Source organism: Bos indicus, chromosome 17 (genome assembly GCF_029378745.1).
Source record: "Bos indicus isolate NIAB-ARS_2022 breed Sahiwal x Tharparkar chromosome 17, NIAB-ARS_B.indTharparkar_mat_pri_1.0, whole genome shotgun sequence".
NCBI lineage: Eukaryota > Metazoa > Chordata > Mammalia > Artiodactyla > Bovidae > Bos > Bos indicus.
In genome coordinates this window covers 496,651-509,472 of record NC_091776.1, presented here as the reverse complement: position 1 = coordinate 509,472, position 12,822 = coordinate 496,651, and the positions used below count along the sequence as shown (strand labels likewise).

General features: G+C 38.6%; 1 protein-coding gene across 3 annotated transcripts in view; it reads right to left on the bottom strand.

Moving 5' to 3' along the window:
• Nucleotides 1–6,102: 6,102 nt before the first annotated feature.
• Nucleotides 6,103–12,822, bottom strand: part of KLHL2 (kelch like family member 2) — a 173,013-nt gene continuing 166,293 nt past the window's right edge. For all 3 annotated transcript variants that reach the window (XM_019977499.2, XM_070768943.1, XM_070768944.1), the window contains 4 exons: nt 11,879–12,007; nt 11,102–11,242; nt 8,844–8,987; nt 6,103–7,224 (listed from right to left, as the gene is read on the bottom strand). In XM_019977499.2, coding sequence (XP_019833058.1) covers nt 7,196–7,224; nt 8,844–8,987; nt 11,102–11,242; nt 11,879–12,007 — 443 coding nt within the window. In that variant the 3' untranslated portion in view covers nt 6,103–7,195. The remainder of the gene's footprint in view (nt 7,225–8,843; nt 8,988–11,101; nt 11,243–11,878; nt 12,008–12,822) is intronic.

Sequence of the window (12,822 nt, the reverse complement as noted above, 5' to 3'; positions counted from 1 at the left end):
CGTGATTGGCCTACGCATCTGCCGGCATCGTGTGACTCATGAGAACGCGGAACTGGAAGCGCGGCCATTGGCTGCTCAGATGGAGTGAGGATCGTGAGAGCTAGGCGTCCGGCCAGTAGCTGGTCCGCCAGCCGGGCTAGGCTGACGCAGGGCCTTGAGACGTCGCCTAGCAACCTCAGCCCCGCCCAGCACACGCGACCCCTTCCAGGAGCATGCGAACTCGGGGAGTTTGCAGGCGCACCGGCCCTGAAATCTTTACTATGAGCTGTATTCACTGGCGCCCCTTTAACGCTGTTGCGCCGAAAGTTTAGACCTCTTTCTCGTCCCAACCCCAGCGTCCTTTGAGAACTCCTGTATGTACGTGGGAAATGGGGAACTCCAAATGCAGCGCGATTCCTGTTTGAGGACGGAAAGCCAAGAGTCGGAGGTTTAGAAGAGACAACGCGCAGCAGTTGGTTTTGCTGCCAGGGTCGGCCGCCTCGCCCCTACGGGAATGCAGAGGTGTGCACGGATGGGGGGTGATCCACGAAATTAAGCTTTCGCTTAAGAGAGCCTTTTAAAATTTGCACAAGGGCACTACTTGCTCTCGTTTAAGGCACTTTCTATGCAGGACTTTGTGCAAACGGGACGCTGTCGCTTCTCATGGCTGTGATCAGACTGACTCTCATGCCTAACAGGCCAGGTGCCATCTGCTTTAGGAAATCCCTCAACCCATTCATCTAACTGTCCCATGTATTTGACACCCACGTTCTTTGTAAAGTATCACGACAGAAAAGTCATATCAAATGGATAGAAATGGGATCTGTCCCTTGCGTGCTCAGAGCTCTGTCTTCAGGAGGCCTGTGGTATCCTGGGGTAGATGCTGTGTGTCTCTTCAGGACTGAAGCAGGCCTTCAGTAACCGAGTATGGGTAAAGCCATTTTCCCATGAAGAATTTTTCTTCCCAGGGGGAGTATAAAGGCCCAGACCCGCAACCTAATTTAGGATTCCTTTGGCCAGCTTAGCTCCAGACCACCACTACCCACAGTCCCAGTGACTGAGGTTGTGGGTGTAACTGGGAAGCAGCCTATTTTTCCCTCTGCTTAAACATGCTGCACTCTTTTAAGGGAGGATTAAGAGCATATGCCATGGGGTGAGACCTACCAAGCTTTGCCACTTATTAGCAGTGTGCTCTTAGATAATTTATTTCTCAAAATTTTATCCAGTACTTATTAAAGTGGGTATTGTAACAGTTTGTGACAATAAATGTGACTATGTATGTAAGCCCTTTACACAGTATCTGGAATACAGGAAGTGCTCAGTAATACTAAGTCGGTTATTATCCCTGACTTAAGAGTCCTACTTACTACATTCAGTTCAGTTCAGTTCAGTCGCTCAGTCGTGTCCGACTCTTTGTGACCCCATGAATAGCAGCACGCCAGGCCTCCCTGTCCATCACCAACTCCTGGAGTTCACCCAGACTCACGTCCATCGAGTCAGTGATGCCATCCAGCCATCTCATCCTCTGTCGTCCCCTTGTCCTCCTGCCCCAAATCCCTCCCAGCATCAGTCTTTTCCAGTGAGTCAACTCTTCGCATGAGGTGGCCAAAGTACTGGAGTTTCAGCTTCAGCATCATTCTTTCCAAAGAAATCCCAGGGCTGATCTCCTTCAGAATGGACTGGTTGGATCTCCTTGCAGTCCAAGGGACTCGCAAGAGTCTTCTGCAATACCACAGTTCAAAAGCATCAATTCGTTGGTGCTCAGCTTTCTTCACAGTCCAACTCTCACAACCATACACGACCACAGGAAAAACCATAGCCTTGACTATATGGACCTTTGTTGGCAAAGTAATGTCTCTGCTTTTGAATATGCTATCTAGGTTGGTCATAACTTTCCTTCCAAGGAGTAAGTGTCTTTTAATTTTATGGCTGCAGTCACCATCTGTAGTGATTTTGGAGCCCAGAAAAATAAAGTCTGACACTGTTTCCACTGTTTCCCCATCTATTTCTCATGAAGTGATGGGACCAGATGCCATGATCTTCGTTTTCTGAATGTTGAGCTTTAAGCCAACTTTTTCACTCTCCACTTTCACTTTCATCAAGAGGCTTTTTAGTTCCTCTTCACTTTCTGCCCTAAGGGTGGTGTCATCTGCATATCTGAGGTTACTGATATTTCTCCTGGCAATCTTGTTTCCAGCTTGTGTTTCTTCCAGTCCAGCATTTCTCATGATGTACTCTGCATATAGGTTAAATAAGCAGGGTGACAATATACAGCCTTGACGTACTCCTTTTCCTATTTGGAACTTATTACATTAAAGATATATTATTTTTGATATTAGAGAAGATGCAAGTATGTGAAAGGGTCAAATGATTACTTTAAATCTTGGAGATTTAAAACTGAAAGGAAACATAGATATAACTCCAAAAAACAAAACAGAACAGAAATATGCTCAACCCAGTTCCTTCCAGTGAAGAATTGGGAGGCTTCTTCAAACAGAAGGTAAGCTCAAACAGGGGCTTTGTATCAACCTAGAGGGGTGGGATGAGGAGGGAGATGGGAGGGAGGTCCAAAAGGGAGGGGATATATCTATGGCTGATTCATGTTAAGGTTTGAAAGAAAACAACAAAATTCTGTAAGGCAATTATCTTTCAATAAAAAAATAAATTAAAAAAAAAAGAAATGGGCAGTTCGGAGAACTTCAACAATAGTGGTAATTTATTGAAACACATCCCTTTGCTGACAAAGGTCCATATAGTCAAAGCTTTGGTTTTCCCAGCAGTCATGTACAGCTGTCAGAGTTGGACCATAAAGAAGGTTGAATGCGGAAGAATTGATTGCTTTCGAACTGTGGTATTGGAGAAGACTCTTGAGAGTCCCTTGGACTGTAAGGAGATCAAACCAATCAATCCTAAAGGAAAGCAACCCTGAATATTCATTGGAAGGCTGATGCTGAAGCTCAACTTTGGCCACTTGATATCGAGAACTGACTCATTGGAAAAGACTCTGATGCTCGGAAAGATTAAAAGCAGGAGAAGGGGACAACAGAGGATGAGATGGTTGGATGGCATCACTGACTCAATGGACATGATCGGATCAGATCAGTCGCTCAGTCGTGTCCGACTCTTTGCGACCCCATGAATTGCAGCACGCCAGGCCTCCCTGACCAACACCAACTCCCGGACTTCAATCAGACTCACGTCCATCGAGTCAGTGATGCCATCCAGCCATCTGATCCTCTGTCGTCCCCTTCTCCTCCTGCCCCCAATCCTCCCAGCATTAGAGTCAACTCTTCGCATGAGGTGGCCAAAGTACTGGAGTTTCAGCTTTAGCATCATTCCTTCCAAAGAAATCCCAGGGCTGATCTCCTTCAGAATGGACTGGTTGGATCTCCTTGTGGTCCAAGGGACTCTGAGTTTGAGCTAATTCCAGATGTGGAGGAGTGCTGATAGAGAAAAGCCTGGTGTGCTGCAGTCCAGGGAGTCTCAAAGAGTCAGATACAATTTAACTGCTGAACAACATGGAGGGTCTTTGGTATTTCAAGCACACTACTATCCATCATTTCTTTCAAACTCCACAATAACCTTGTAAGTGATACACTTTCATTGTTTTGTTGTTGTTGTTGTTGTTATTCAGTTGTGTCCACTTCTTTGGATCACAGAGAAAGCAAGGGAATTCCAGAAAAACATCTGCTTCACCGTCTACACTAAAACTTTTGACTGTGTGGATCACAACAAACTGGAAAATTCTTGAAAGAGATAGGAGTACCAGTCCACCTTACCTGTCTCCTGAGAAACCTGTATGTGGATTAAGAGGCAATAGTTAGAACTGGACATGGAACAGACTGGTTCAAAACTGGGAAAGGAGTATAACATGGCTATATATTATCACCCTGCTTATTTAACTTATATGCAGAGTCCATCATGCGAAATGCCAGGCTGGATGAATCACAATCTGGAATCAAGACTGCTGGAAAAAATATCAACAATCTCAGATATGCAGATGAAACCACTCTAATGGCAGAAAGTGAAGAGGAACTACAGAGCCTCTTGAGGGTGAAAGAGGACAGTGAAGAAGCTGGTCTGAAACTCAACATTAAAAAAAACTAAGATACAGATACTTATGTTGCCATTTTAGAGAGCACAAAATAAGGGTCAGAGGTTAAGAAATGTGTTTAAAGTTACAATTAGCAACTGACAGATAAGTTAATTGCTCAGTTGTTGGGACTCTTTTGTGACCCCACAGACTGTAGCCTGCCAGGCTCCTTTGTCCATGGAATTTTCCAGGTAAGAACACTGGAGTGGGTTGCCTTTCCCTTCTCTAGGGGATCTTCCCCACCCAGGGATTGAACCCAGGTCTCCTGCATTGCAGGCAGTTTCTTTACCATTTGAGCCACCAGAAGAGCCAGTAACTGAAAGAAGGGGATGCAAACTCAGAGCCATCTGATTCCTATGCCCATGAGCCCTGCAACACTTACACTGCTTTTTTTCCCTTTAGAATTGTGAAGCCAGAATTAGAATGCCAGAAACTTGATTCAAAGTGTGATTCTACAGTACCATCTAGCCTTCTCTCCGAAATCAGACACAGTCAGCCATATAAACCAGTAGGAGGGAATCTGTTCAACAAACTGAAACAACAGGCAGGCTAATCCATTATATCACTATGTACTATGCTAACTCATCTACAGCTGAGATTATAAATACATGGGCCCTTAGGCTATCTTTAGGGATGGTAATAAAAACCCGGAATCATATACCAGAGTTCATGGGAAGGGAAGTGAAAATATACACATCATTTATCTAAACCCAAATCATCACTGCTTTTAGTTACGAAGGTGCAGAGTCAAGTGGAGCAAGGAGCAGAGTTGCTTTAAAATGTATTTTCATGGAACTAGCCTTGAACTCTGCTCATATCTGGTGGTTCTCCTGGCAGGATAAGACTTCTGACCTCTTTTCTGGACAATAATCAAACAAGCCAGGAACACTTGTATAAGCTTGAAGAGAACAAAACAAGATGTTTCAAACTGGAGAGATAAAGACTGGCATAGAGGGGAGGGGAATAAATTCAAATCCTTTGAAATCAAGAGTTATGAATCTAGTTACTAAACCTTGGCAAACTGTTTTATGGTATAGCTGTAGAGCTTATTAAATATTTAAGGAGAGAAAAGATAAAGAGGTATCTGACATGCTAAGTATTTAGAACTTTGTCACCCTAGGAGATTGTATTTTAAGAAAAGCTTTAAAAATTTTTCGATAAATCGTTAATTGACTAATTCATGGAATATTAGTGTTTGGAAGTGATCAGGAGAGATGACTCTTTTTTTGGTGCCACTGTCTGAAGTACTTAACAGTGCTCCAAGTTCATTAGATCCTCAACATGTTTGTTGACTACGGATGTGCATGGAGCAACACTAATGCAGAAATTTATTTTCATAAGGTGAGCATAGGCTTTTGCTTTTCCTAATTATTTATAATTCCACTTACAATGGAAAATTCAACTAAGTTGGTAATAATAAAATAAAGGTGGTTCTATGTTTAAATGCGACTCTATTAACTACACAGAACTTTCATCACAGGTATAATTCTCTCCTCTTATTGACTGTTCTGGCAAGAGCTCAGGTCTACTACCTTCTAAATCCCCGAGGAACAGCCACCATATCCCATCACCCCATCCCATCTCCTCCTCCTGTGTTCAGCACCTCAGGTATCCACCCAACTTCCCTATGTCCATTTCCTCAATTCCTTCAATTTGGTATCAAAACCACAATTTATTTCTCAGTTGTGTCAGAGTAGATATTTTTCCTTTGGCTTCCTTTTGATTCAGTGCTATTTCTTTTACTTTTATCTTGTGTCCTGCCCATATTAGGGAGAGAACACTATGAAAACTTTCAGTTTTACCAATCCTTGGGAGATGTTCTCCTTGATAATTAAGGTAGTTTTTTCTTGGAGAACAGTTTTCAGTGACTTTAGTTCAGTGACTTAACTGACTTGCCCTGTAGGTTTCTTTGACAACAAATTTTAAATACTGATTTATGAAGTAGAAAATGCAAATTTTATAAAAGAATACAAGAAGTGAACAGGCAACTTTCTTAATAACAAACTAGATAAAAATCAAGGACAACGTGAAACAAATAATATACAAACTTTTATTCAAAGTTAATTCAATAAAGACATATTTTGGTCATTTTGAAGGTGAGATTAATTGAAGATCTCAGAAAAACTATCTTATCAATGCATATGGCTACTCACAGAAAGTTCTCTCTTCTGTTAATAGCAGCTAAATTTATACACACACAGAAAAAATCCTTAAGAGCATGCAAATTCAGTTGAATTCCATACATTCATTATATTCATCAAAAACCTGCAATAATGTTCATGCCAAAGTGTTAAGAAAAAAAATTTGAAATTCACACCAAAACATGACCAATATTAAACCAAAGAAAATAATAAATAAGCATAATTTATATTTTATTTTAAAAAGTTTGGCATCACACAAGTATTCAAGAGTGTTACACCATGTTCATTCCTCAGAAGTGGCATTTTAAAGTGTTAAGCATTGTTAAATATCAAAAAATACAACTCTGTTTTACAATGTAGTACTGGCATAATTCAAAGTACTGTGCCAATTATAAATAGTATAATCAAGTTTCAAACATCTTTTCAAACATATTTAAAGGAAAGCATATAGACATACATTTATATGCATACAATTTATTATACTCATGTAATCAAACATATTTTATAAAAGCAAATGGTTTTATCCCTCAACTAGTTTATATACTTACACAGAGTTTAATACCTGTTCAAAGATTTTCAGTTCCTGTGCATACAGATTTTCAGAAGAAGGAATAAAGATAAAATTTAATTTTACAAGAACACATATTACTTTATCCCCCTTCACAAAATAATCCATAGTTATTCAAGGTTGATAACTACTCTTTGTGAAAGCAACTGTTGTCCAAAGACTACAGAATAATACTGCAATCCAAGTTTCTTATTAAAATTCAGTCAGCTGCTGCTCACTGCAGAAAAAGCCTACACGGTGCATCTACCAAAAATAATCTTCAGTATCTGAGGCCTAGAGAGGCAGATGATCTTATCCTCTGCAGAGACTTAACGTGCAGCTACAAGTGGAGAAGTACTAGACTCTCAGTAACTTCAGAAGTACTTGTTGAAGTCTGCTTCTCATGTGTAAATGCGCCGAAAATGTCCTTTAGGCTCATAATGGTTTATCAATAACTGTGACCCCTGAACAAAGAAACAAAAAAAATAAAACTGAAGTCACAGGAAGCATTCTCTGAGAATATCTTGAATTTTTTTATGTTATAACTTAAGTGACAAGGACTGAACAGATCATGATGTTTCAAAATCTCTAAGAAACTTTAATATTACTATCATTTTAATCTAAATGACAATGAAATCTTTGTTTAAAAATTATGTACCAAAACTATGTCAGACTATTTAATCCAGAACTCATCTTTTGCTCTTCACAGTTATATAATGAAGGGAAAACAATTTTACTCAAGAAATACTAAGATCCACCTAATACTAAAAGGGACACAAAGAAATTTGTGAGAGTGATGAATATTCATTATCTTGATTGTCGTGATGGTTTCATACATATGTCAAAACTAATAAAATTGTACACTTTAAATATAAGCTATTTATTCTATATCAGTTATATCTCACTAAAGCTGTTTTAAAAAATTTTACATAATTTTGATGAATGCTATCCTGGAAGCTTACTGTATATAGTTCTATTACATGTTGTTTTGGATGATACATAAATAACAGTGATGGTTAATTAGTATAAATTTCTTTTTTCTCCAGTAGTAAATCAGTATTAGAATGTTACTGAAACATTCTAATATTTAAGGCAATATAAATATAGATACCAGAAAATTCATATGCAATAGTTTTAAAGGCTCATATTATAAGAGTATTACCATTTTTCTTATGAAGAGAATGGACCAAAATGATTATTTTATAATTCAATCAGTGCTGTGCTTAAAAAAAATTACTCTGTAGCCTCACCATAATACCATCACATGGAGCCCTGCAAAGGGAGATTTCTTTTAGCATGCGTGACGAGTTGCTCAGTCACGTCTTGACCCTTTGAGACCCTTTAGACTCAGCCGATCAGGCTCCTCTGTCCATGGGATTTTTCAGACAATAATACTGAAGTGGGTTGCCATTTCCTCCTCCAGGGGGATTTTCCCAACCCAGGGATCGAAACTGTTTCCTGCATTGCAGGCAGATTGTTTACCCCGTGAGCTATCGGGGAAGCTCCCATATCTTTTAGATATCTGAGTAATTAAAGCCTTGCTACATAGTTAATTCCCTTCTACAATGGAAATATTTGTAATTTTGAATACAAATGACCGCTGCTGCTACTGCTGCTAAGTCGCTTCAGTTGTGTCCGACTTTGTGCAACCCCATAGACAGCAGCCCACCAGGCTCTGCCGTCCCTGGGATTCTCCAGGCAAGAACACTGGAGTGGGTTGCCATTTCCTTCTCCATTGTGTGAAAGTGAAAAGTGAAAGTGAAGTCACTCAGTTGTGTTCGACTCGTAGCGACCCCATGGACTGCAGCCCACCAGACTCCTCCATCCATGGGATTTTCTAGGCAAGAGTACTGGAGTGGCTTGCCATTGCCTTCTCCGAATACAAATGACTACACAATGACAAAAGAATATTAGTACCTTATTTTAGAAAATACATATCTGACATTAATTATTTTGAGAATAAGAAGTAAGATATACTTTGAGAAAAGACTTTCTTCTTATATGAGAAAACCATTCTTAATGGAAAAATCATAATGATTTTGTATTATAATAGAAGACTGTAAGAAAACTGAACAATCATTACCTGCATAACTTCTCCCTGTGCTCATACAAGATGATACAACTGTCCATTTATCAGTTGTTGGGTTATAATATTCTACTGATGCCAAGTTACAGGAACCATCATCCCCTCCAACTACGTATAACAGACCATTAACTGCACAAACTCCTTTAAAAAAATTAAACAGAGAGAAAACAATTATTTAAAAAATTCGGATGACTATAAATGGCTCTGAACGTGTCTGGTCAAGTGATCCAGATATACTTACTTCTGTGTAAGAGGCAGGAAAAGAAGATGGGGGAAGCTGAAAAGAATTCCTTTATGCAAGGAATTTCTCTAATATCAACTGTAAGCTTCTATTCAAGTTACTTATACAGCAGTTGCTCTATATATGCATTATTTCACTTAATCTTCACAATAACCTTTATAGGCCAGAAACTATTTTATTTCCCACTTTATTAAAAACAGTAGAAAATTTAAAAGTCAAAGAAGTTTAGTAATTCTCCCAAAGTCAGCTTCTAAGGAAATCTTAAGGAAAAAGAGAAAATAATAAATATATATATTCGTAGAAGGTAAAAATGATTCTGAATTTTATTATACTGACTAGCTAATTATTTTATCTTCTTTAAAGGGAGAACAGTATTATTTATTTATTATGAGAATACTATGTTTTGTTCTTTTTTGGAAAAATTCAAAACCCCTAGAAAAGTACAAAGAAGAAAAGACCACCACTAATCTTATACCACTTGGAATCCCGATCACTGAAATTTTGGCTCTTTTCTATGCATATATTCTCAGACTCTTTTTTAACCCCAAAGTAGTTCATGCTACATAAGCTACTTTTTACACACTCACACCAAACAATATATACCTGGATATTTCCTCAAGTTAATAAATACAGATTTATATTATTTTTAACGGCTGCACGGTATTCCATGTATGCTGCTGCTGCTGCTGCTAAATCGCTTCAGTCGTGGCCAACTCTGTGCGACGCCATAGACGGCAGCCCACCAGGCTACCCCGTCCCTGGGATTCTCCAGGCAAGAACACTGGAGTGGGTGGCCATTTCCTTCTCTAATGCATGAAAGTGAAAAGTGAAAGTGAAGTCGCTCAGTTGTGTCCGACTCTTCGCGACCCCATGGACTGCAGTCTACCAGGCTCCTCCATCCGTGGGATTTTCCAGGCAAGAGCACTGGAGTGGGGGGCCATTGCCTTCTCTGATTCCATGTATGATACTACCATAATTCATTTGTCTTTTATTTTCAGCTTTCTTGCTCTTGTTGCAAATAAATTTCCTAATCCAGGAAGCACAAGCACATATGCTTTTGTAACTTCACATGTGCTAGGGCCCAGATTTGTGGGGTTTTACTAGTTTTGGACTATCCATAGCTGAGAGAGCTTTAGTACTTCACCTAGTACCACTGACTGGATGAAGTACAAGAGGTCAAGTGAATTATATATTTTGTTCTGCTGAGTGAGTTCTTGGAGTCCCACATACTTATCTTCCTTAGTGATCCCATTTAAAGTAAAGAGAAATAGGAAGAGCATTTCTGGGGTGATGGAGGGTGCATCTTGCAACATCAATCAATGGTACACAGTGATTCTGAGAATCATCAGGATTATTTTGGATTATAGGACCTGGCATGAAGACAATGGCATTTTTAAGAAGATGAGCATTTCCCCAAAAGACTATCTAGCTATCCTGAGTCTATTTTCCTATTTCCTATTTCTATTTCCCTTCCATGGATTTTCTTTTTAAGATAGTACTTCCCTGGTCTTGAAGACCTCAGGTTTCTTAAAATTGCTGTCGTTGTTGTTTTAGCTTTTCCATTCTCTAGAAACCCTGAACTGTATTAAATTGTGGTTGCCTTCTTTAGGCTTCCCCTCCAGATTCAGATAAACAACCAGCTTTTTAATCTGGTATAAGTATTTACTTAACTAGACTAAAGTCCCTGAAAACTGGACTCCAAAATATGATACAGGCAGACATTCAAAAATGTCTGTGGTACAAAAGAATGAATTCAAGTATCACATAGAGTTCTTTTTCTAACTTAGTATTTATGGTCATCACCAAAAGGTAAGCTCTGATGGAAGGATGACATTAAACCGCATGCCTCACATCATGCTTGGCATTTACTGCCTATGATCATTGTGAGTTTCTGCCTTTACAGGGCAAATCTATTAGGAACTCAGATCAGTAGAAGAACAACGGAAATACACAGTGATATCAGTAAAACTCTGAATACAATTCAATACAAATTTCATAATCTTAAATTAGATACCTGCATTTCTTCTGCACATGTTCATATCTGCAACCTGTCTCCATGTGTTGGTGGCAGGATCATACACTTCAACACTTTTTCGTACTAAAGGGCCATCATGACCCCCTACAGCATACAATAAGTTGTTTAACACACCAACACCTATAAAACACACAAAACCAACCTATAGTAGTAGAGTAAAAGGGTCGGGAAATTTGTAACATTTTAGGGTTTATTCAAATGACTTGTAAATAAAATTTCTGAAATTATTCATATTAAAAATCAAGATTAAAGCATTCAACCTAGAAAACAGAAATGAAAATAATTACAAATGAGAATCTTAGTAAGAACTATTGTTATGGTCAAATACAATAAAAATAATGTCTAGGTGAAAACAGAGGGAAGTCCTTTACAACAAAACCCTTTGAAAACAACTTTCATGATAAAAGGAAATCAGTATTAAGAGTATTAAATCTGTAAGAAATGGATATGAAGGGAGTTGATTATTAAGCAAGTTCTCCAATAAGCACTAAAAACAAAAACCTAAAAGTAATGCCAAACAATATGAATAATTAAATGAAACTGAAGAAGCCTTTAATATAGCACATGAGAAATTTTACAAAGTGAATTTAAGTGCATCTACCTACCACTCCACCTGTATAATGCAAAAGACATTTTAACAGTGTCACTAGAATCAGTATACACTTTCTGATAATATAAAGAGATGTCATTATTTCACTTGTTTAATTCTTTTCCATCATTTTTGTGTTTCAATTGCTGAATGAGGTTCCTATTCACCTGCTCCACTCCGTCTAGTGCTCATTTCCGCTATATAGGTCCACTCATTTGCCGTGGCACTGTAGCATTCTACTGTGCTGAGACACTGACGTGAAGCTCCATCATAACCCCCAACAGCATAGAGCAGACCTAAACATGGAATCACAAAGAAAGTCAAATTCATAAACAGCTATTTTTCCAAGTCATGAAATGTTGAATTTTCCTCCATGGTAGCAGAGTTGACCTTTAAAGTATTACTGATTTTTATGAACTATTTAAAATCTTGCCTAATGGTGATAGGTGGAGTTACCAAATCACATTATAAAGATCTGTAGAATATACATGATATTAATTTAACACTTTCATCAATAATCTGACAGAAAAGAAAGTACATTTATTATATCTTTGGATAACACTAACTGCTAAGTGAACAATATCCTAGAAAACCAAATTAAATAGCAAAGTTATCTTGTATGTGTGCGTGTGTGCTCAGTTGTGTTTGACTCTTACAACCTCATGGACTGTAGCCCGTCAAGCTCCTCTGTCCATGGGATTTCCCAGGCAAGAATACTGGAGTGGGTTGCCATTTTAAAAAAGTAATATTAGGAGTCAGTACAGTATACAATGAAATTATTATTTGCTAATAAAAAGAAATGAGGTATTGGTAAATGCTAAAGCACGAATAAATCCTGAACATTATGCCAAGTCAAAGAAGCCAGCTGCAAAAGGACAACATACTCTATAATTTCATTAATATGAAAATGTCCATAAGTGGAAAATTTATACAGAGGCAGGAATGTAGGGTAGTGTTTGCCAAGGGCTGGGAGGATATGGATGATAACTGAGGGCAATAGGGTTGCTTTGGGGGTAATAAAAATGTTCTAAAATGAACTGTTATGACAGATGCACACCAAATTGTACACTTTACTGAGTGAAATGTATTGTATGTGAATTAAAATACAATA